This window comes from Chaetodon auriga, chromosome 5 (genome assembly GCF_051107435.1).
Source record: "Chaetodon auriga isolate fChaAug3 chromosome 5, fChaAug3.hap1, whole genome shotgun sequence".
Taxonomy (NCBI): domain Eukaryota; kingdom Metazoa; phylum Chordata; class Actinopteri; order Chaetodontiformes; family Chaetodontidae; genus Chaetodon; species Chaetodon auriga.
The window spans coordinates 9,193,632-9,219,530 of record NC_135078.1 but is presented as its reverse complement, the minus strand read 5'-3'; the positions used below and the strand labels follow the sequence as shown (position 1 = coordinate 9,219,530).

The following is a 25,899-nucleotide window of genomic DNA, read 5'->3' as shown; positions in this document are numbered from 1 at the left end:
ATTCATCAATGTAAATGGATGAAGAGCCGTAGTGGCAGTACTATGCTGAAATCCTTTCCCAAAAATTGCAGAAACTTCCTGACAGGTTGTTGGATCGACCACTCAGGTCCATGCAACCTACACACTCTGAAGGCTCCTTGCATCTCACCACACATCTGAACTTTATTCAGTTCTGCCAAGTCACTATTTCCCATTATTCACCTGGGACTGCCCTCATAATTTTAGTGTTTGCTCAGTCAACATTGAGGATAATCACAAATGAAAATGGAAAAAAGGGAAGCAGAGCCAACTAACTGGTATTTATGGAAAGGAAGCAATTCAGCCTAAATTAAAAGGTTTCACACGAGGAGTTTCTCCTTTTGTGCCTCAACAAATGTGGCATCTTTTACTTCTTTTCACCATTTCAGTCTCTTTTGATGAGTACAAGGTTTCAGCCTCCAATAGATGTGTGAATTTCTGCAAAAACACTGAGCATGATGGCTCTGAACGGAGTCTCAAATCAGAGCTTTTTGAGGACATTGGCTAACTGCATTGGCACAAATCAAACGGGAGTTCCTGTGGAGAGACACAGACAGGAAAAGACAGAGCGAGCGAACGAGGGAAAGACAGACCAGGGGAGAACACGAGGAGACAGCTCATAGCGAGACATCTGCCTCTGACGGCTGATCTCATATGAACTCCTGATTGAAAGCGAAAGCCTCATCACCTTACGAGGTTACGTAACAGTGACGGTACCGCTGGCTGGACAGAGGTAATCCCAGGCTGTGTGTGAGTTTGTGTGTGTGTGAGAGAAGGTGTGCGTGCATGAGGACAAAAAGCATGCAAGGACAATGCAAGAATAAAAAATGTGTGTATGTGCATAAATCGGAGAATTAGAGTTCAAGAGGGGCGTCTGTGTGTATACGTGTGTGTGCGGGTGTCCTGGCCGGGCAGAAATGATGACCCCAGTATTTCTGCGCCCCAGAGGTGCCACAAGGAATCTTTTATTAACATGAGTTTGGCTGAGCTTGACCCATTTGAGATTTGGTTGTGTGTGTTTGTTTGTGTGTGTTAATGTGTGTGTTCGCAAACAAATACGTGTGTTTAACCATGCTTATCTGCTTGTGCGTGCGCGAGCCAGCAGTGTGTGTCTGCACACACGTGTACACACAAATGTGTGTCTGTGAGCTAAACTCTGGTTGCGGTTTCACATCTATAAACAGTGTGTCATCAAAAACTGTAATTAAAAGTCAATGCATCTACTTTTTCCTCTCAGATTGTGTTTACCCCCCCTGCTATCTCTTCCATGCTGGCTTCCCACCATGTAAACACGCCTGTTTTTAATCTACAGCCAGCGGTCCAGATAGGTAAAAATTCATTTCATTACCCAGCGAGGAGGAGGAGGAGGAGGAGGACAGCAGCAGGAGCTACCTTTGCACACAAACACTCCAATCTTCTATTTATCTGCTGTCTGGTAGTTTATCATATTTTGCCTGGCAAAGACAAATAGCATTTTTTGTGCACGATGAGAAAGAGAAGTGGGGCGAGGAGGTGTGCCGTATCTTAGGCTCCTGTTTATTAGCGAAGATCTAAAGAAAGCCTCGTCTTTATCCCGGTGGATGTTTCGTGTAGCATTTCTCTGAAAAGCGTAACTGTGAGCGAGAAACTCGTTAAAAGTTTTTTGCTTTTTTAAATTAGACCAAGAGGTGGAGATTCATTTAGAGATAAAAACTTTTCTCCGTCTGGTTGTGGAGGGGGTGGAGCCGTTTCACCTTTTGCGCTGTATATTCCCATTTCAAAGTCCTCTTTTACTGTAATTAAGGAAATGTTTCTCAGCATAGAAATACACAGCTCTTCTGGAAATGGACACCTCTACAGGTTTATGGAGCCAGGTTTCATTCCCAGACTGTTGACTATGAATCTGAAAGTGAACTAATTTGAAGCTGTTCCATCAGGCAGGATTATAGTAAGCGTAGTATTCTGCTTCAGATCACTGTCAGCGATGCACAAAACAGGATATAAGGCTGAGTGATGGCATATTACTGAAAGGCACCTTGGGAAGCAAACTTCTCTTTATGCACACAAGCTTGTACCTTTATCAGAACATTTTTTCTATCAAATCTACTCATAATTTTCTAAAACAGATGCACATTTTTGTACTTGTGATCCAGCAGGCTTCAAGTGCTCCACCTGTCTGTCACCTAACTATGTTTATTAGAAAATGAGTGGGACTTTTTGAGATGCCATATCATTTCATTCCTCTAAACTATTTGTCGACGGTTGATTGCCCAACTGCAGCAGCTGCTGTAGTTCAAATTATATTAGGAAAACCTGCTGATGAAAGCATTAAGGTTCAAATCCTACCATCTGGACCCAATTCAGTGTTTTTTTGTTTTTTTGTAGGAGAGAGAATTGGTACCAAGTCCAGCTGTGATGCAGACCATTTGAAGCTGTGATCTCTGTAATTATATGGAAAGATCGAGAAGAAAGGCTGGACTTGTGTTTAACAAAATCAAAATAAACACCAAATTTCATTTAGGTTCACAGACTGCTCTACATTTTAAAGGAAAATGTGGCTTCTTCCAAAATGGGACCTTTTAAATGAATCCTCAGTCTTTTGATCAGCTATGACCAAACTTCTCTTGCTCTTGTTTTGTGTCCAACTGTTTGAGAATGAAGCAGAAAAGCAGTATTTTGACTCTGACTGCAGCTTGCAGCTCTGCAGATCGTTTTTGACCCAATATTTCAAAAGAAACAGACTGCAGAGCTTTTAAGTAAAAACATATCAATCTAAGGACATCTATTTTACAAGATGGTTGGCATTTCTCATGAATAATGCAGATTATTGGTGCTGCAGACAAATGCAGGCCTTGTTATGTCTTGTTATGTCAACGGGCAGCGCAAGGCACTAACCCTGCTAGTGTTGGTGGTTCTATCTCCACTGGGGCCACTCAGGCTAAAAATACGAGCGCTCGTGGCAGAGGATTTGATGAAAGCTTCGTGCAAATGGCATACATACGTGCATGACACCATACACACAACAAAACACAGACACACACATTACACACACACACACACACACACACAGGGTGACTTACTGAGGCACTCTCCAGTGACAGCGTTGAGAAAACGCCCCTCTTGACAGCTCGTCCTGCAGTAGCCGTTCTGTAGGGAGGCCGACGGGGGGCAGGAGGCACAGTCGGCCTGGGAAGGACCAGAGCAAGTCCGGCAAGATGGGTGGCATGCTGGATGATGGAGGAGACAGGCAGGGGGGAGGTATGTTAGAAAAGGGTCAAATTCAGGCAAAAAATAAATTACAGTGGTGAGGAAAGTGAAGTGAGAAGGATAGAGGTGACAGAAAAAACAGCCATGGAGGGAAAAAGGGATGTAGGAGGAGGAGAGTGGGTGAAAGGAGGCAAGGAGGAGAAATCACGTCAATTTCATTTCATATAGCCCAATATCACAAATCATAAATTGGCCTCAAGGGGCAAGAAGAGGGTTGAAAATAGAGGCAAACTGAGGGAAGGACAAGGGAGAAGAGAGGAAGGAGAAGGGTGGCAGAGGAGATGAAAAAGAAGATGAAGAGGAAGTTGGGAAAGACAGAGGAAGGAGAGAAGAGAGGAGGCAGGGAAGGATCAGGAAAGAAGGAGGAACTGAGGGGGGAGAATATCGATTTACGAGAGAGAAGAGGAAGAAGATAGTGTAAACACATTATTCATGAAGGAGGCTTTCATTAAAGGACCAGTGTATCAGTGTTTAGTGGCATCTAGCAGCGAGGTTTCAGACTGCAGCCACCTGAATACCCCTTGCCTACGTCCCTTACCAGTGTGTAGGAGAACCTAGGGTGTCTGTTTCCAACCATCAAGCACACTGTAAGCTTTTGAGTGGTTGCAAAAAGTAAATGGCCATTAGGCACAGTGATTGGCATATATGATGCTTACATTTGAAAAAAAGAAGATGGCAATACTCTGATGCACTTACTAATAGCCATACAACTGCAAGAGAGACACGAGAGAGAGCAGGTCCAACGTTTACAGCAGACAGATATTTAACAGATCATTTTTCAGGGTGAGAACTGTCGCACAACCATTTGGTAACAAGATTGTTGCCTATTTACACGTCCATGAGGCACACAGCAACATCAGAAGTCATTTGGAGTTTTTAGGCACTTGGTGAATTCACCAGGAACCATACAGTAAAACTAAAAACTATTACATAAAAGAGGCTAAAAAGCTCCATAGAGCTGCAGAGTTGACGATAACTCTTTGTGGCTTTTTCACTCCGAGCCACCCCTTTCACATTACTCATAGTCATTTGATTCATTGCCATTATAAAAGAATATCGATTAATGGAGCTTTAAGTACACGCTGTGTGTTATTGCCAAGCGTAAAAAGTCACCAGCACCAAAACTTTGCAGTAAAAGTTTACTCTCTTTAAGACAGAAATACAATACTTCTTCAGGGTATCTGGGTGGCTTCTAATGAGCCAATCAACACTAAAGGAGTCAGGGCCAAGCAAGCAAACAGACCCCATTTGTTTTGGTATCCCAGGGGGAAATGTAAGCTGAGCCCATCATTCTTCTTAACTGTCCAGGTATCCGTCTGCGTCTGTCATCTCAATTACTCAGTCAACTATTGAGAGATTCGATGATGTTTACGACAGGTTTTCGTTTTCCTTAAACAGCTCTGAAGACGACGCGGGTATATGGGAGACAGGAGGGGTCGCTTTGCTTCAAATGAGGTCAGAGACGGTAAACTGAGCCGATGTAATGGATGGAAGATGAGAGCAAATGGATTTTCATTAAAGAGGTGGGTTATAGAAGTGGGAAGACAGGCAGAAGAGCCCTGCTAGGCTTTTTTCAGTGGTTCAGGTGCTGTGGTCGCTGTTGTATATACACCACCACAGCTTCATACTTTATACTGGGTTTGATGCTGTTTTGGTTGTATTTGACTTCTAGCGATATGCAGACAGTACTTCTTGTCTGAGCTCCTTCCAAACTTCCAAAACTGTCTCAGTGGTGTTGGCTACACGTGCACCGGTCAGAGAGTGAAGAACATTTTGGATGAATTTTCTCACCTAAACTGTGGAAACAAATTTCTATGGGTCAGAAAAGGTCAGCCAATAATTGCAATGTTTTACAGCCTCTGTGGTTTATTCCTGATTAAGGCAGAACGAGGCACCAATAGCTACAGACACTACAAAGTCCACAACAACAGTGGTTTTAATTTGGATAAACACCAGTGTTAACAATCCCACTGGTGTGAGAATAACAATTATCCTGATCATTGTCTTATTAGTTTAGAGGCACTGTTTATGACACCGACAACAGAGATCGTTTATCTCATATAAGGCTCTACAGTTAAAAGCATCGGTTACATAACGAAGCTATGAAACAGCCTATTACAGAGGCATGAACACCAAGAAGCAAAGTTTGCTGGAAAAGAGAGGGTGAAGATTTCACGCAGAGTGAAATCTGTGGGTGTGGGCTGTTACACTGCTATCTTTGTGGGGACCAGCTTCTGACTTTGAATATGAGGACGTCTTGGGAAAGTGAGGACATCTCACTTCCTCAAAGAGCCGTATGAGAGTTTTGGTTTTAGGGTTAAGCTTTAGTTGAAGACAAGGGACTGCGTCATGTAAATGTGCTCGCAAGAACAGACAACAAAAATGTGTGTGTGTTTATTACTCACAGTGTGAAGACATAAATCTGTTTAAGTCCCAATAATGTATGGTTAGGGTAAAACAAGTAGTGGTTAGGGCTCGGCTAAATCTCAAGGAACTGAAAGCAAGTCAATGTAATGTCCTCTGAAGTGATGGAAATGTGTGTGTGTGTGTGTGTGTGTGTGTGTGTGTGTGTGTGTGCGTGCACTCTCACCTTGGCACTGGTTGTCCTGGATGAAGAAGCCTTGCGGGCAGCTGGGGACACAGCGGCCCTCGTGCAGGCTTGACGGGGAGGCACAGGACGTACAGTTGTCTGCAGATGGCCCGGTGCAGAGCCAGCAGGAGGGATGACACTCTGAAAAGGACACAGAGAACAGTTTTCATGTTCACTACAAAAAATAACAAAAACATAAAGCTGTGGCCGGAGACGAAGGATGCTCCGCCAGATGTGTCTGCTTTCTACTTTCCTACTGCCACAATTAGTAGAATAAAATGACTAAATGAGTGGACTTTTCATTTTCTTGGTCTAAAACTTGTATCAGTGTACTTGTGCTGCATCTCCTGGAAAGAATTTTGATGATGGGACAAAAAAAAAATGTGGCCATTTTTATTATGATGTAAAACTGGGAGCGTACTGCACAGTGAGAAGTCAATTTGCTGTACATGTTACTAATTTAGCTCCACTGTAGCAGCCATGCAGCATAAATCCATCAAAGCTAAATCAAGGATGACTGCTCCTGTTTCTGTGAAGGTTTACACCTAAAAATAGTATTAATAGTATGTATCTGGGCCTAAACTGCAGCCAATTTTCGCCACTAATTTGTTATCCTGCAGCCATTCTACTGAGTCTTCCTCCTTCCCTATTGACATTTTTTGGAATCTGAGTCTCAAGAGCTTTTAGTCTGCTCTGCCAGTTAGAAGTAATGTAACACTCAGATGAGGCCAGCAGCCAGCTTCACCAATCAGAACTCACGCATTTACACCAGAGTGGGTGCCAGCTTAGACACAGAGCCTGATCCAAAAGGGCCAAAAGCCAGCAAAGACTACTGAAATATGCTCGACTGCTTAGTTTTGACTACTTAGTTTAAATAATGAAACATACAACTTCTGCAAGGTCGTTTTTTTTTTTTTTTCATTTTAGGATGATTTATATATGAAGGATACAGATTTGGACGTTGCAGGTAGGCAGGATAAAGCTAAAGGATGTCACTCGGCTCCACACAGCTGTTCGGATTAACTGCATGAAACTTTACTATTCAGAAAATCTAACCCTTCAGCAAGATAAACCACAAGGATCAGAAAAGCCACAAGTCGAGTTTATTACCATTGCTTTCTATTTACTTTTACATCTATCTTTCATTTACTTATTGATTTACAAGCAAGTCATTATTTCAGTGTTTTAACTTTTGCACTCTTAAATACTGAATCAGAATTTCACTTGGACTAAAGATAAAAATGTAAGGTTTCTGCTGTTCAGCTGCCTCGTTTCATTTTAACAGGAGTGGTCCTTCATGCCGCTTTAAACGATCAACTGTTGCGTGTTTCACCAGTGTCAAATTGCGCTTTATGTGTGAAAGGTTTGGCCATTGCTGCAACATTCCTGTGCTTATTGTGTGTTTTTACACTTGGCGTCGAATGCATGCAACCTCCCTGTCCCTGGATTATTTACCCTTCCCCCCATGCCCCCACACCATTCACTCCACACCTCTGCTGCCCTGAAACGGGCCTTTTGTGCAGCCTTTGATGTCTGCTTTGGCAGCATGAAGACAAATAGCTGAGCAGCGCTATCAGCTCTGGCACCTGAGCTGAGGCACGAACCGACCGGCTGCTGCTGATGGCGGTGGTGGGAAAGACAAAAGGCCTGTCACCAACAGCCAGGAGCATCATGTGTGTGTTTGTGTGTGTATGTAGGCACTGCCTGACTTCTTTAAGTACACAGCGTGTGCACAAATACGTGTGTGTTTATAATTACCCCCGTCTGGGTTCTTTCAGAGGGCTGTCAGCTGTATCCGGGTCTTGTGTACACTTTGCAATGACAGCCACTGTCATGCAGACCAGTTCTCTACCTGAGCCAACACTGCAGCATGCGTGCATGCGTGCGTGCGTGTGTGCGTGTGTGTGTGTGTGTGAGTGTGTCTCAACCTACAAAAACATTTACATTTGGAAACGCCTCAGTGTCAGAGCAAGGACCTTAAAAAGTTGCAGCAGTCATCCGAAACAGTCAATCTGACGTCCCATCATCGCCCACCTTCTCCCTGTCACCTACCCATAATGCCCTTCCGCTCTGTCACATGTGGCAACTTAATTGGTTAACTGAATTGAGAGGACAGACTATATGTTTCCGTTTACCACCCACCGACATGTCTGTTCATCCGTGAACACGCCATCATCAGTGACTCATCTTAGTCACGTCTGTGTGACATAAACACACGTTCAGTGCGCACAAGCCTTCTTATCAACAGTCAAAAAAACAAACACACACTCGGAGGCATATTAAATAGGCTTCCTGTCAAACTTATTTCATTAATGAGACGCGAGAACAGGAATGATAGGCAGCCTCTCGTTCTTTTATTGCAGCTTGGATATCTAATTTGTGGCGGGGCGGAAAGCACATATTGATTCTGGTAATACCCAAATTCGTGTGCGCAGGCGTTCTCATCACACATTATCTGGTGCACACGCTCAGAGAATCAAATTCATTATTTTGTTTTGTGCTGATAGGGTCATAATTTCAGGTGGATGCAGTCGATGAGGTTGTGATTTAGTTTGGGGGTGTGAGTGCTCCTTGATGCCTTCCACAAATGATCCTTCTGGTACACTACATGGCTGATCATTGCATTAGTGCAGCAGAGAGCTCTGCCTGCTACACAGCAGGAACACAAGTAGGGGGTTATATCTCATTCCTCTGAAGTGTCTAATGCATCATTCACATCAATTCTGCCGTATTACCGTACACGAGAAGCCTGTCAACTTTTGTGAGGACAATTTTGAGAAACCGGCAAGTTTGCAGTGGAGTTACAGATACATCAAGAAAGAATGTGGCATTTTCAGACTGACTTGGCTGAAAGATTGGCAGATTTCTGTGTCATGGATATCAGGTTTTCATCCATCGCTTTACCTATTGTCAAATCACTTATCCTGGTCAAGGTCAACAGGGAAACAGAGAACTGAACGGTCCACATGTCCTTTTCCCCAGCAGCTTCCACCAGCTCCTCTGGATTTCCCTCTGGGGCTCCCTGGGGTAGCCATCCAGTCAGTAATGCAGGAAAAGGAGGTGGCAATGAGGGGAACAGGACTCCTTACTCTGGGCCACTTCTACCGTGACTTTTTTTCTTTTGTAATGCAAAGGTTCAGTTCATTGATACTGAGATCCTCCTAAATCACTGAGCACAGAGTCACCCTGCAGGCAAACCTCATCTCTGCTGCTTGTATCTTTAGTCTCTCTCTTGCAGTCACTATATAAAGCTTGTGCCCAAAGTTACGAGTCAGAAGTAAATTAAGAGGCCGCTCCTCAAAAGTTCAATTTAACCTGTTGAGGATATTTGTAGCCTCTGTTCTTCTTGCATCAAACTTCAAGTTGGGTCATCAAACCAAACTGGTCTCCAGGGGCCACACAAAGACCAAATATGACTCTGATTCAGACTGATTGGAAACGACCTCGCACTGACAAAGGCAGGTCTGGAAGAAGAGGGACTGGACAGGCACCACAGGAGCACTGCTTTTTGTGTTCAACACCTGCAGAAGGGTCAGGTGCATGCCCGCTGTGAAAGCCCAATTCTATAACACAGTCCATGTGTGAAAGAACTGTACAGTATACAGTGTTGGATATAGCAAGACATTATGTTTTACAGTAATTAAGATTTACTTCTACTCCTTATTGATAAGAGTTTGGTAACATTACACCAGTTTGTATACAATGTAACAACCCTTTAATGATATTTAATACGTGAGACAAAATCTTAAAAACACTGTTGTTAAATACAGATGGGATCAAGAAGCATAACAGCTGGCTCACTAATGGTTAAAACTGTACACCAGCCCAAAAATGACTATTAGCAGCCTGTTACAAATGAACATTTGCATTTTGGAATCGAAAACAGTGACCTTAACAAACGACTCAATCCAGCACGGCATGATGGGGAATGTGGGCTGTCGCCTTAGCTCCAGCTTTCAGAGTACTTGGTGCAAAGGAAGTGTGTGTGTGTGTGTGTGTGTGTGTGTGTGTGTGTGTGTGTGTGCGTGCGCGTGTGTGCAGCTGGCTCTGTCCAGAGAACAGCACGCTCGGCTCTGCCTTGTTTGCAAATTTCAGATAACCATATTTATTCAATGCCTTTTTATTGGGCAGAGGCCTCAGGCTTACATGCATATAGTCCAAAAAATAGACGTGAAGCGTAAATAAAGGCTTCCGGTCGCGGTTCCACCTATGAAGCACAGCGAAAAACACAAGCCTCCACGGAGCCGGTGCAGAGAGCTATACTGTCAGTCACTTGCCCAACACTGACATCACCACGACACAACCTATATTTCACAGTTCAGGCATGTGTCAACCCTTCCTGTATGTGATGGCATGCTGCAGCTCGACCTGTCTATCGAGCAGCACTAAACCTCCTACACACCACCTCTCTCTGTCTGCACAGAAGGGCTGCTGACTGGAGAGGAGAGGGATTTACAGTCTGGAATTTGCTCTCAGACATCCGATAGCTCGTCAGCTCCGGCCCACTTAATGTGTACATCACTGCGTGTGTGTGTGTGTGTGTGTGTGTGTGTGTGTGTGTGTGTATCAGTGTGTACGTAAACACTGGAGTCTGTGAGTCTCCTATCCTTCATCCTCCTCCGCTTCAGGGCAGTGGCTGCTGTGGAGGTCTGAGTATCTGTCAGAGCAACACACACTCCCACACACGCACACTCACACACACACTCACACACACTTGAACAATAGCCTCCTTTGTTCCCAGCTGTACACCTGAACCCACTCACACTCTACTGAGGGAGACCTTTGTTACTGAGAATGGAGGCAGAGTGGAACAACTGCTTTACATATCACCATGAGTACAGCTTTAATGGCACGTCATTTATCGAGTTGATCCTCAGCTCACTGTGCTGAGCCTAATTTAGGAAGCTCGGAGTGAAAGAAAACTAGATAAGTGGTGCTCAGTCAGACACAATACCTGACGTACAATGTAATTCCAAGCTGAGACAAGCGGTTCAAATCCAATTTTCTCTATGACAAACACAAAGACTTTTTTTCTAAAGTATGAAAGGGCAGAAATCTAATATTGAATTTTTTAGATGTTGCTGAGACATAATTCAAGTCCAATCACTGAAAATGTAGTTCAGGACATATTCAGGCGTTTGTGTTGCCCAGTTGCCGGGAGGTCTGTTGCTCTGCAGATCATCCATCGCCAACGGGAGCGCACTGGGGAGGAGCTTCTAAACAGATGAGGAGTGATCTGTGGGGTAGTGCTGCTGTGACACGAGGTGGTGTCTGATCTACCCTGCCTGGGTCCCTTCATCAGTGTCTGCTGCTCAAACACCCTGATGAATCCAGGTTACATCACTGATGATGTCTCGCACTAAACCTGATATTCCTACTTGCACTGTCACACAATTAGATGAGCTTAGAGCTTCATTTTCTGCTCTGTTTGCTGATTAATCTGATGTTTCTGCTTTGGTTCTGACTTCTTGTTATTGTGAAAATTTGCTTCACAGGTCTTGTCACAAAACAGATTTCTGTTTAGTTACACAGGCAAAACACAGAACCTGAATTTCAACCCAATCTAGCCCCTGTGCTGGCTCAGTGTTGGTCCCATGCAATCAGAGAGATAAATGGGTGTTAGAGGACACTCCAGTCCAACTACTACTCATTCGTAATTGTCTCTTCCAGGATGATTAAGGGAATCCAATACTGCTTACGGCTATTCAATTCAGGTAAAGTCAACAAAAATTTCCCCGGTGCTTGGCCTACTCTGAACTTGAAAGTAAACTGTTGTGAGGAGACATATCATGCTATGACCTAAATGACTTCAGGTTCAAGATCCCTAAACTCAAAGCGACGCGGACTCCTGATACCCTGCCGCAGACTGCTCGAGGCCGTTTTACTTGAAGTTTAAAAAGAAGCCGAGAGGATGCGAATATCCATTGTTCTGAGGTAAAAACTGTAATAACCAATTTGTAGATTCATTTTGTGACTCCAGTTTGAGAATTACTCTGACTGCCAGCAAACCAGGAAGAAGGTTTTCAGTCTTTGTGATGACTCACTCACTTTCCTCACACAGCAAACAACACAGGAATTGAGGGAAAGTATTAACCACAGCAGCAACAAATTACAGTGTTTCTGAGCTTTAGGAATCCAGGAACCATCAGCTAACAGGAAACTACTCCTGACGTCCCTCAGAGCACCATGTAATTGACCTGATCAGTAAACTGTAATTGCACTCTGAAACACAGCTGTTGAGTGACTGTAAACAGACAGCAAGGACGTACCAGCAACACTGTGGGAAATCCCAAGAAACCAACCCGAACGCAACCTGCCTCGTCTTCAACCTCTTCATATCTCATATGTCAGTCATTTCCTTCACTATCTCCACTGGCAGTTCATGCTTTGACACCAAGAAGTGAGAAATGCAGCAAAAGCAAAGAAAAGCTTGCAGTGAAACAATTATTAGTTTCCAAACGAGTATCCTTTAGATCAATCCAGCAGCAGCTAATCACGTTCGAGCAGGAGGCAAAGGCGCCTTTGGCAGCGCAGATCTGCAGATCAGACAACAAGAACCTGAGCTGGAAAGACTCTGCTGTGGTCAAAAACAGACAGAAATGACTGGAGCTGCATGACATAAGAAACACAAGACACAACAGATTTCCCCAGTGTGGGATCAATAAAGTCATTACTTATCTTATCTTACCTTATTTCATTGCCAAGATTTGAAACTTGCCTGTGACTTGTTGGAACATAATGACGCAAAAGTCACACAAACTACCCATGAAGGACAACAATATGATAGTATGACTGAAAACAAGATTTTCCACAAAAACTAATTAAAAAAAAAAAAGGTTAAGGCTAATTTTGTAAATCAAAAACCAAGACAAACGAGTGCAACATCCTTCTTCTTCAAGATCAGATCACTTCAATGTCTCATGATATTGAAACCACCCTTACTGATCTGTCAAGTAAAATACCTAAAATTCCACATTAAAGTAAATGGCAGCTTTAAAACCGCTGTTTGACCGTGTGTGTGTGTTATGCCATTTCAGGTAACAGCAACTGTGGAGGATGAAAACTGAGCTGAGAGAAAAGTAGAGCTGAACAAAACGCCAGTGTTGGCGAACGACTTGGCTGCGCGAGAGGAAGAGACAGCAGGTAAAACCAATAGCTTTGTTCTTGCCAAATACTGAACGCAGTATGGTCAGTGGGCACAAAGACTGAGCAGGGAGGTGAGAAGACAGCAGAGCGGTGATTGTGGTAAATGGATCGAATTTGACAGCACACAGTTGCAGGTACGAGGGAGGTAAAGAAAACTGATTACGGTCTTTTCATCTCCCATTTCCACTTCCTTGTTATCCCCCTTTGTTTTTTAAAAAAAATAAATACCCCACGGCATTCTGGCAATGAGATGTTAGTTGCGGTGGTGTGTGTTTGTGTGTGTTTGTTTGGTGGGTGATAATTATTCTCACTTGACAGACGATCCCCTCAAACCTCAAATCCACCTTAGAAATTAGCCCATTACACGCACAATTTCACACTCACAAACAGCCTAATCAGGTGTCTCCACACACACTATCTTCCTTCTCCAAACGGAAAGTCATCCACAAAGTCTACACACACACACACACACACACACACACACACACACACACACACACACACACCTTGCAAGCACTAAATCAAATCCAAACTTCTGTTCAAACTTTTAGTATGGTGCAAAAATTACCAAGACAGCAAGGTTTTTTCAACATAATGCATGATGATATCACAATTGCACTAAGTCTTTGTCCATGTAGCATCTGTTTACTTGTGTATTAAACATCGACAGTAGACAGTGCTCCACGCTAAAGCAAGTTCCTCCTAACGAATTTCTGAATGCCTGATAAATTCATGTCTGGGTACCCTACATTTAAATACAGGTGTTTATTGTGTTGCTCATTACAAGTTTCCAAAGCCTAAAATGTCATCTGACAGCAGTCAAAAATCCAAAAGGAGGAAATTCACAAATGAGAGAAGTTCAAAGCAACATTATATTTACCATTTGTATTTAACAAGTCACTTAAAACAGATAACTCATGAATGAAATTACTGTCCATGAATTTTCTGTTAATCATTATTTCAGCACTTACTGTTAAAAAATGAAGATGTTTGAATCTTGAATACACAAGACTCTCTTTGCCTTGCTTTCATTGGAATGGAGCACATTATGTCAGTGCTAGTGATTACCTGATCTGTTTTGAAACCCAAAGTGGCTGATGACTGACTTGCTAACTGGCTTGGTAACTTGTTAACAGAGGCACAGATGCACTGATCCTCCGGAATAAAGGAAGAAATTAAACCAAAAAAACCTTATGCACTCACCTCTGCATGTCTGCGTGTAATCCAGGAAGCTCTGTGCAGGACATCCAGCTGTGCAGACGCCGTGCTGGGGCTGGCTAGACTGCAGCAGGAGAGCTTCCTCTGGTTTGAGACAGCGGAGGCAGTCTGAAGCCAAGGGTCCCACACAAGAACGACACGAGGGATGACAATCTAAATGCAGGGGAGATGAAACGTCAAACGGGCAGACTGGTAGTGGTGGAAAATTATGATGTATAATTCTGAAAATACTGAGATATAAGCTCTTACTGTGGCAGGTAGTGTCCTGGGAGTACAGTCCCTCCCCACAGGCCTCCACACACTGACCCTGGTGGAGCAGAAGCCCACCTGGACACGAGGTACACTGGGATACCGAGGGACCCCAACAGGAAGCACAAGAGCTGTAGCAGGCTGAGGAGAAGGAAAAAGGGAATAACTGAACCAGAACTGTTGGTTTAAAGATGGTTTCAACTTTTCAATACTGTAAAAATATTTTACAGTACTTCACTGACAAGTGTTGAAGATTTCGCCTACCTCTGCATCTGCTGTGGTTGTCCATGTAATGCTGAAGTGGACACTGGGAAATACATTTCCCATGATGCAAGGCGGTCCCTGGCTGACAGCTCATGCACTTGGGGTTGTCAGGGAAACAGGAGGCACAGGACGAATCACAGGCTGTGAATCGCAGCATGGAAAAGTTAATGACCTCCGGTCAGAATGATAAACTGCACTGTGCTCTATTTAAAACTTCTACTCACGTAAGAAATGAAAGTGTCTTAACAAGAGTCTGTGAGACACAGTGAGGACCGCCATCGACGTAAGTCCCATGTTTTGTTTCAATTGTTAGCACAAATGTGTTTTTATTACAGCTTTGGTTCGAGTTTAAACAAATATACATAGAACAAAAATTGTCTGTAAAAAGTAAAGTTAGAAACAAGTCAAATATATCTAAAAAAACAAAAAAAAACAAAAACAAAAGTAAACTTCAACCCCCAAGATAGGATGCATTTGTGTGTGTGTGTGTGTGTGTGCGTGTGTGTGTGTATCCATATTGACATGATACACTGACATGCACACACGCTCTAACAGATCTTTGCCTCTGTCTAAACAGAGGCTAAAATCAGTAAAAGGTATTCATACGGCATGCTGGAGGGGACAAATCTAACCCCGCAGGCCCTGAGGAAGAAAATCCAAAAGTTAAAAACCTTCAGCTGTCTCCAGATGTTGACATTTTAAACCAGACCTCAAAGCACAAACTGGCAAGTTCTAATGTGCTTGACCTTTTTCCATAAAGTTCCCCCAGTTTTTGACATTTTCTAAAAGAGGGCTCCTCACTGAGTGCTTAAAGTGTCCCAACCCCTCCAGGTGGTTTTAACCAAAGAAAGAGCTTAGCTATGTGCTGCTAAGTTCACCATCGCCCTGAGGGAGGCCTATTCTGGCTCCTCTTCATCTTAGCACTCCAAAATAGAAACCATCCATATTCATCCAGGATCTCTTTATTCAAAGAATTTCTGAGCCCTCATTAGCGCAAGATACAACTGCTAATTATTGCTTTTAATTGTTTGTTTGCTAACTCTCGCGACTGCTGACTTATCATTTTGGCACCACGTGGAGTGGATGCTGGCAAGAGGCTCCACAGGGATGCTGAAAGGCAAGCTCAAACAAACCTTCACCGCCAGTTCACTGCTAACAATAAACCTCTTAATGTCTCAGATGGTGTTTGTTTACCGTATACTGCATCGGCACAACGTGTGACATCTAATTTGTTTGCCTAAATATCCATTTTCACTCCTTATGAGGTGAAGCTGCACGCTGAAAACATTCAAAGGGATAACTGCAGTTTTGTAAGCTGCTTTTTACTCTTTCCTTTACGTGGCCTTGAATTTAGAAAAAAACGAAGAAAAAAAAAACAAAAAACCACCAACCGACAGTATCGCATATATTGAGTATGAAGCTATATGAACTGTGCATCTTGTTAGAAGTTTCCCAAAAATCGAGCCTGACGTAGAGTTTTGGATCCGTAAAGTTTTGGAATTTTTTTTGCAATTAAAGTCTGTTTTCTTGTTTTGATGGATAATAGTCAAACATGCAGGCATGCAGTAAAAATGACCTCAAATAGCAAATTTTTCCTCCAAGTTTCTTCTTTTGAGCTTTTTCTTTTTCTTTTTCTTCTGCAATTTGAAGATTCTCAGGTAAACAAAAGTTAAAAAAAAAACTTGTGCTATTTTGCATTTGACAATCACACTTGCTAACATCTATTATAGAAGAATCAGAGAATCCAATTACTGCACCAACGGCAGCGGAAAATAGACCAGAATGCAATGCAGAAACAATACAGGTTTTGTTTTCTGTGCAGCTGAATGTAATATCCAAATTTCTGGGATTTCTGGGAAACATAGAAAATTGAAATAGTCAGCTCAGGTTAAAAGTAAAAGTGAATATTTATCCTTTAACCAAGGTGATTTTGTCTTAAATGAACACATTAACCACATTTTAGATTTACATGAGTGTGTGTTGGCTCTACATTAAGTAATCTTTAATCCCTTAATGTCCTTCGCATTTGATCCTGAGCTTAGATCGACTCGACGATCAGCTCCAGTTATGGAGCCGGTGGGAGTACTCATCACCTTTGTAAAATCTTAATATCAAAAAGGAAAACCTGCTACATCCATCACAACACCAAAGACACACCCGCTGTTTATCCAGTCAACTGCATGTCAGCTTTACCGTAGCAGACGCCTCCTTGACTGTAGAAACCAGCGTCACAGTCAGGAACACACTGCCCGTCTTTGAGCAAGGCAGCCGGGTCCGAACACGACACACACTCCTGCTGGCCCGGCCCACGGCACTCTGAGCAGGACTCATGACAGCCTGGTGGAAAGAACAGAAAGCATTTATTCTAGAGATCTATTTACTGTATATTGTCAGTGTAAGATGGTCCTAAATAACCACACCAGAATGCATGTGTAAGTCTGCTTTCTACAAATCACAATATTTTAAATTATGAACAACACTTTCAAAGACTGCCAATGTGTTTGGGATTTTTGAAACTTTCTTCATTCTTCTACAGGCAGCCAGTCATTTTCATTATTTTCCGTCCGTACATGATAAGTGATGTGCAACTTGAGTTGTAAAACAAGCTTTTGTGTGTGTGTGTGTGTGTGTGTGTGTGTGTGTGTGTGAGAGAGAGAGAGAGAGAGAGAGAGAGAGAGAGAGAGAGAGAGAGAGAGAGAAAGAAAGAAAGAAAGAAAGACAGGCACGGAAACAAACTAGGAACAAGACACACACACACACACACACATACATCACAATCAAATTAATCTGGTTATATTTTTGATGAAATGTGGGTGAAGCTTAAGTGTATTTCTGTGTGTCTTTGTGTCTTCATACAACTGCACTGCACACTCATCTGTGTGTGTGTGTGTGTGTGTGTGTGTGTGTGTGTGTGTGTGTGTGTGTGTGTGTGTGTGTGTGTGAAGAAACAGAAACTTCAAAAACCTATTTCAACACCAACTGGTATGATTGCACATGATTTCCCAGTGGCCCACAGACTGAAGCCAGATGCCACAGCAAGTGCACAAAAAGAGAGACAAAAACAAACTAAAAGGAAAACACAGGAGTGCTGGGAAAGTTCTGGCTCTGATACAGCTAACTTTGGCACTGATAACACTGTTTGCTTCACAACTTACACCAGATTTCTGTTGCACATTCACAAGCTGGTGCTGTTTTGTTCCAAAAATTACGTATGCATTGAGGAACCCGTTCAGAGTGTCAACACTCAAAAAATGAGCAATCCAAGAAGGGTTCCTTGGGGGTCGCCGCTGCAAAGAGTTCGTGTTTCTTAAAAAATTTAGATGAAACACTTTCTGATCTTTTTTCACATGATCCTTGAAGAGTTTATGGGTCCATCAGATGTTCATGTTCCTTACTTAAAGAAGCCTGAAATGTTAGAGGTTCGTGAGTCCTCCCTTAACAAGTTCCGGCTCTTCCGTGGTGTCCCCTGTGCCTACAGCCTTGAAACCCTTTTGCTTTGAAGGTTCTGAATGGCAAGACAAGTTAAAACCAGAAACCCCTACATCATGTTTGAGATGGTTAGAAGAAGTTAGGTAACTTGTAGGAATCCCAGTCTACTGCTGTTTGCAAGTAGATTTCAACTCACACTACAACCAAATAACTGAAGGCTTTCTCTGAGATCCACATCTTGAAGCTCGCAGTGTGTTAGACACGTGGAAATACAGTCAAATTTCACGGCCCTATATGGAAGGATTCTTAGAGGAACCTGCCGTGTGGTAAACTATACTGTTTGTGGATCAAAGGGATTCCGTGAAGCTCTGTTACCTTTTCAGTGCACGTAAAACTGACAACCCCAAGAACAAACGCCTGTCGTGAAGCATAACATTTTTGTGAGCAGTACATTGGATTTGCTTTCATTTCTGACTCCTGTCTTAAACTTGCATCTTAGTTTCAGATTTAGAGCGGTTACATGCATGAGATCTTTGGAAAATCCAAGGCAGCCCTTTGATTGGCAGTTGGAAAACATTTGCAAACAGCACCTCTGGCTACTTTTTGTCTGTAGTATCCAAACAAATTCTGCAAAGAATTAGTAATCGTTCTGTTTGAAATTTCTCCAGTTCTTGAGGGCTTCTTCAAAACTCCATCTTAGGATTTCGTAAAGTTTTTGTGGATCTCCCAAGGCCTCATGACACCTTCAGTTGAGTCTGGTTGTACTGATATGCGGAATTCAGTAATAGCACCTTTTCCTCAAGACCAACCAAGTCATTTTCTCCAGTGAAAACCCTTGACATGCCTATTGGTTCCCTCTGAATCTCTGCAGGTCTTTAGTTTCAGGAGTGTGAAATATTCAGCTGAACGTTCCACGACTTCATCCATCATCTTCTGTACATACAGACTGATGGTAAAGTTGTAAGGAGCAGAAAGCTGGACAGAGATATGCAGGTGAAAATAGGCAGAGTGAACTCAAACAAAGGTTAAGAAGTGAATAGATTGAGACAAAAAAAGAGGTAAGTCAGAGAAAAGCTGAGGGATTGAAGTGAGGAGAATTCAGAAAGCACAAGAACTGAGCAAAACACATCAAGGTGAGGGTACATTCACCTGGGGAGAGCATGATTACTTTAATCAGTGCCATTTAAGAAATGCTGATGAAAATCTCACTCAATTAATGGAAGACGGCAGAAGTTAACCAAATATGTTCTTGCAAAAGTTGTTGGAAAGCAGCATGGGATCAATGTAATGATCTCTCCTGCTTCTCTGCAGACTTTCCTCAGGTAACATTCTGTCAGTCTCTCTTTATCATCTTGAAAACACATATTATCTACCAGGAACACAACCTGCTTTTTCTGTTTAATCCAACGAACACAAACCCCATTTCCTCTCACGGCCGCAAACATTTTACTTCCAACAGGGCAATTAATGCACATTTCATACAGCACATTTTATTTCCCCTGTCATTTAGGTATTTTCATTCTCCTCCATGCTGAGCTTTGGTGCAATTCACCTGACTGTCATTTGATATTTCAGCTCTGATAAGCAGGCCATGTACTCAGTCCTGTCGGTTTCTCTTTCAGTTCAGCGGGATACCTCAAAAGCTATTTGACACATTTCAGTGAAATTTGGCGTAAAGTGAGGCCATGTGGCAGGAGGAACTGATCATTTTTGGTGTGAGAATAGCAGAGTAATTCCATGAGACCTCTCATAAAGCTTGCAGACTTCTTGGTTAAATTACGAGCTTTTCACAGATTCAGAATAATTTCAGACTATCAATCTTCAAACTACTTTTTTCTTGTCTCTCAAATTTGATCCAATCTTCACCGAATTTGGGACGTAACTCTTTTGAAAGTGACCAAAAAGAGTTTCCTATTTGAGATGATTTAAAATGTTGGGTGTGCAAATGTGGCAAATTGAGGTAATACATGGGCAGGGCTGCAAGTAACTGATGGTGTTTCATCTGTAGGTGAGTCTGACTCCCTGCTCATACGTGCAGACTCACAGCAGCAGGCTCTTCTTGCTTCTCACAAGACTGAATCTGCTGGTTCTGTTTAGTATTAAGGACGTAATTTACAAACTCAGCTCTGATTGAAGAGCTATTTTCTCCCATTGCCACAAAACTGGCACGCAACAAAGCAGTCCATTTGTAGAGCAATGTGTTTCCACACATCATTTACAAGTCCAGGTAGCTCGTTAAAGTTCTATCACATTGAATGTGGAAGTCGTTTACTGCAATGATCTGCCACCCATTCACACATACGGACGCTAACACTAGACGCGTGACAGGCTGCCACTCATTGTGACAGGAACTCCAAAATAGCATCCTGGTCATTCCTTCCTGCAATTCAAGACTGAGAAGTAACTGAGAAAGGTTCAGCTTCATGCAAACGTCATCTGACGTACAGGAGCAACAGCGCAGAGATAACAAACGCCGCTTGTTTCGATCCCCTTAGGAAAAAGAGAGGATTTTTGGATCCTCCAAAAAATCACGGCCGCTATCGTAATCAGCCTTATTGCAGATTGTATTTTCATGCAAATTAAAATCCAGTTACCGGTTAAAAATTTGTAAACACTTGCTTTTATTAAAATAACCAATTTAGAGAATTGTGCAGCCCAGGAAGAGATATGTGCTCTCTTACCTTCTTAGCGAGACAGTTTAATTTGGGTTTTGTTTATCTCATCCATACAGATTGTGTTACTTTTCTCCTTTTTATTTTGGGGCATTTTCTCAGTTTAGAGAAGTTTAGACTCACCACATGTCCACTCCTCCCCACTTCCATCCCTGCTATGTGTTCAACTTCAGTAAAGGGCTACATACAAGGTAACTAAAAGACCATATGGAAACATGGAGATTTGGATTAAAAGAAATTTGTAATCCCAAGTGTGTTGACTCTGCATATGCTGTATTTTGCATTACTGTTATATTGTGTTTATGCCACGTTGTTTAGTATGTATGCAAATCAGTTCTTTTCTCACTGTACTTTCCAGCAGCTTGCACTCTCTCTCTTCACATTTAGGTTGAAAAATTACAACCAACCAAAATTTTGGGGGTGTTCACAGTTTTCACTGAGTGGATAAATCAGTCTTTTCAATTAGCATGGAGTTTAAATCACACACAGTGGCTGATTTAAAGGACCACACTGAGGGTTTTACATGTACAGATTTTCTATCTACCAAACAGCCACAGGTTTTGGCTCATGTCAACATTATATGAAAATCAACTTTGAGACACTTGAAAAACGCTTTTTAAGATCATTAATCTCTTACTGTGAATATCTATTTCTTTATTTGTGGTGATATTCAGCGAGTGATTTGCAATTTATTTCCGGTGAGAAACATCCTTGAAGATTTGAGTCAGTAGACCTTGAAGGCAAAGAATAAGTAAACACGGACACTGAGAAAATAATTATGAATCTGTATTTTCTTGGATTTCAGATGTTGCAGTTTGGCAGGTGTTCAACTCTCAAACGTCTGCATTTCCCTAAAGAACTCAAAACCATCAAAAGTTTCCAGAAAAGCCCCGTGCAACTTCAAAACTTCAAAATTAAAGGCAAGCACAGCAAATGTTGCCGTGATTGACGAACTACTGTATCTCAGGCAGGTTTCAAGTGTCTGCAAGTTCATTTTCATATAGTGCTGACATGCATGCAAACTAGCTGCTGCCTGGAAGGCAAGAAATCAACCTAACATTTTAGATTGAGTTCTGAAATATGGGTGACAGTAAAGTATAAAGGAATTGTAATTACAAGGCTGAAACATACAAAACCAAAACTGTTTAAGTTGCAATTAGTCAGCAGCGAAGGATTAAAATGAATGACAAACTCCACCACATCACAGTACATCCCAGTCTTACAGAAGAGTAAAGTTTCTTGTTCAGCTCTGTATGAAAAGGGTTAAAGCTGCCAGTTGCAGTGTGACAGCTAGACTGACAGGTGAAATAGTTACCTACACACTTCTTGTTTTTTATACTCCCCAGCTCTTCCTATTTCCTTGCCATCATCTCTCTGTCTATCTCCTTTCTCTTCCTCAGTTTCTGAAGTTATGCACCTCTTTCGCTCTCTCATCCCATGATGCTCTCTCTTCTCTGTCCCGGGCTTTCTCTCGCCTCAGCCCTGTGGCCTCTCTCTCGAGTTTCATATTGGATTTCTTGTCATCTCTCTTTCTCTCTGTGTGAGTGTCTCTGTTTCTTTGTCTCAAGCCTTTTTTTTTCATCTGTTCACACCCTTGTTCAATTTTAATGTCTGTCTTTCTTGCTGTCCTCTTCGTCTCAGCGTGCTGAGGATCAAGAAAGGGTCCAAAGCTACCTTCTCTCTCAAATGAGATGACATGTTGTCCTGCAGAAAATTGCTGATTACAGACTCAATAAAATCCCAAAAGGGGAGTAATTTGTTTGGCATTTATCATTAATTTACTCCTCATTGAAGTGCTGCAGCAAAATTCAAACATCATTTGATCAAATAAAAAGCAACTCTCCCCTCCAGCAAGAGATATGCTGCAAAGTTCAAAACTATTCTCTTTACAGATGAAGCAGAGACAAAACAGGCATCCACAAATACATTTATATGATTGGGTCACTCCACACACACATGCATACAGTACACACACACTCCTCATCCAAAAATGGTTATGGCCAACAAGGGGATTACACGTCATTTACCTTGCCCCTTGCAGGAAAGCAATTTATTTTTCTGTGCAGCCTGAAGCGCTAAGTTATCAGCAAATGTAATCCTAGCAGGCCAGTTGCCAAAAACCTCCTCTAAAGCCTTCGCTGCATAAACCAGGGGAGGTTGAGACGAACGCACAGTCACACGGTGCAGCGGATAATCTTCACTCTCTGTCCTCCTGGAACAGGCGGGAACACACGATTACTGCGTCGCTGCGGTTCACAGCCCCCCCACACCTCCAGTCATAAAATGAGATGGGATGAGAGATTCGGCAATTAAACTAAGCACAGAGAAAGCAGCTTTGTGAAGAGGAAAGGAGTGGAAAAAAAAAAAAAAAAAAGAAACGGGAGCTTTTTGTGAAATACCAATTATTTGAATGGAATCGGACGCGGAATCAGGTTTGCCTGTGAATATCTTTCTGTTATTCTGATACCTGGTCAGTAAGATCAATGAACCTATATATATGCTTTTATTTGAGTAGCTCAAATCCAAAATCCGCACAGAGACATGGCTTTAACGACAATACGGACAATACAGCTAGCACAGTGTTCCTTTCAACTTCTAAGGAGCACAAAGAAAGAACAAATTGGATTCTCCAAATGTCCTTGGTGAAGCTGAACTGTGGAATCAGCTCTGCAAACATGTGACAGACAATTCTGATCGTCAACAATGGCTCCATGAGTAGATCCACACTGAGGGTCAAATTCGACACCATCAGGCCAAGGTGTCTCTGGAGCCAGTGGAATTGTGCTGTTGTCATGGTTGCCTCGGCTCCTGACTCACCACATTCACAGTGAAACTGTATAGCGAAATTCAGGTAACAGAGAAAAAGAATTGAATGATACAGTCAAGGTCGTATGGATTGAATCTCTTCTGGCTTTCAGGAGAGTTCACATAGCCTTCAAAAAAAAAAGTCTTCTGACACTCACAACTGTGAAAATCATACATAACAGAAACAGCTATCAATGCCAAAAGGTTTTCTAGTTCAGAGAAAACTAGAACGGCTCTCTCAAAAGCTTTTCTTTTTCCCAGGTGAAGTGTGAGAGTTCATGATAGAACGGCAGGGAAGTCATTATGAATAAAACTGTTGGTAGATTATGCATCAAAGACCAACAGCAGCACGTATTTTCAGAGATGTACTGATTAAAAATAGTGTTCATAAGAGAAGGTCACTTTCATATAATCTCACAGAACACAAGAGACTTTATGAATGAAATAAACTGACATTTTAAAAATGTTTGTCAGCATCAAAAGCTCGACATGAGGCTAATTCTCACTAATAACTCCTTAACATCTCTTAATCTTAATAATAAGACAACTTTAATCTCTCATAAATTGCACAGTAACTCCACCATTTTAGTCTGTCAATCACTACCCTCAGTGGCTTCTGTTGAGCTGTACATGAACATGTTTTCACAACAAAAGTTTGGTCATTTTGAAGTCATCACATGTCCAAAAAAATGGACGAAGTTGTCTCTCAGGTGTCTACACAGTTCGGGCACAGTATTGAGTGTAGGTCACGCTCAGAGCCTAAAACAAAAGCACTGTACAGTAAAATAGATTTCAGGTGTAAGAATACACTTGAAGGTTGCTTTTATGTCTTGCTACGGTATCAGTTTGAGGCATGTCAGATGGTATGATGAATGGCAGGCGAATCAAGTGCTACAGACAGAGAAAAAAGGCATGTAGGGACATGTCATCATCTTGTGCCGTTCATCTGCGCTGCATTCATCTGCACTACAAAGACACAGCGCTGGCCTTCTATGTACCTGTACCAAAAAACCTCCAAAGAGGAGGAGGAGGAGACTGGGAAGCAGTAAAGCCATGAACAAGAGATGAGCAGAAAATACAAATTCTGCAAAGTGAGACTGTGGTAAATGTGTCTCTATCAGACAAATTGGATCGTAGCAGCGGTCAGACTGTGAGAATTTGGTCCTAAATTTCACTCAAACCCACTGGAGTCTTTTGAGAATGAAAGCAGTCTTTGAATCTGACAGTATCATCGGCAGGAGCTTTAACCTACAGTCTATATCTTGATGTCTAAACTTAACTTACAGAGGTGATAGATCAGAAAGCACTCATGGTTATGGGTTGTATTTATAGGACTGCACACGTTGAAGGTTAATATGTGCTTCTGTAGACGTACTGCATGTTTCCATAATTTCTATCTCCCAAAGGACTTGTAATAATTACCTGCTCCTGTCTTTATTACATGGTTTTGCTTCATCTGATGAAGAGCCCATGTGGGTTCAAAATGATGTAATAAAGAAGCGATTTTACAGAGAAATGGTTAAAGAGGACAGAAAAAAACGAGAGGGGAAAGAAAAGAGGATAATATCTTCTGCACAATGCCCACCATAATTATTAACAAGCTGACTTTGAATACATGCACAAGCAGACGCACTAAAGCTTTCAGCTTTGAGCCAGAGGCATTAACAAACACCCCACGGAGGCCTGCGGGGACGCTCTGGGCTCTGGGTGGTCCTGGTCCTCTGCCAAGAAATGCTACAAAACAGCGTTAACGTCTCGGGCACCTTCCAAACACCTCACTCACTCATTAATGCTGTCAGCACTCATCTCCTCCACCTCTCGTCTGTCTCTTCCCTCACTTCTTCCTTCCTTCTTTTTTCCCCCATAAACAAACCTTGGAATAGGAGTTCACTCAGGCTAAATCCACCCTAATAGCCTTGGCCTAAGCACCTACTGATTTACAGTCGCAGTGATTGTGAGTTCCACTTTCCACTGCTGTTCTTTTTCTCCGTCCCCAGGAGAAAGTACTTGGGAAAAACCAAGGGGATACGCTCTCATTAAAGCTAGTTCGAGGTCAAAAGATATGGTCTGCTGACTAGTTGGCTGAAACACAATGGGTTTGTGTTGTGAATTTGGCTCAACAGAAGAAAGTACTTTCTGCAGTACTAAACCTGGATATGTGCAGGATGAATGCATGACAGGAGACTCCCTCCACAGCAGCTGCCACTGTATTAATTTGCTTTTACTGTGCCACATATGAGAATAAAATATCTGCAGTATTCA

At 42.3% G+C, this 25,899-nt stretch overlaps 1 protein-coding gene across 2 annotated transcripts in view; it reads right to left on the bottom strand.

Moving 5' to 3' along the window:
• fras1 (Fraser extracellular matrix complex subunit 1) overlaps positions 1 to 25,899 on the bottom strand; it is a 221,217-nt gene that overhangs the window by 91,200 nt on the left and 104,118 nt on the right. For both annotated transcript variants that reach the window (XM_076731113.1, XM_076731114.1), the window contains exons 14-19: positions 16,925 to 17,068; positions 14,732 to 14,872; positions 14,468 to 14,608; positions 14,204 to 14,371; positions 5,855 to 5,995; positions 3,078 to 3,224 (exon numbers count right to left, since the gene is read on the bottom strand). In XM_076731113.1, coding sequence (XP_076587228.1) covers positions 3,078 to 3,224; positions 5,855 to 5,995; positions 14,204 to 14,371; positions 14,468 to 14,608; positions 14,732 to 14,872; positions 16,925 to 17,068 — 882 coding nt within the window. The remainder of the gene's footprint in view (positions 1 to 3,077; positions 3,225 to 5,854; positions 5,996 to 14,203; positions 14,372 to 14,467; positions 14,609 to 14,731; positions 14,873 to 16,924; positions 17,069 to 25,899) is intronic.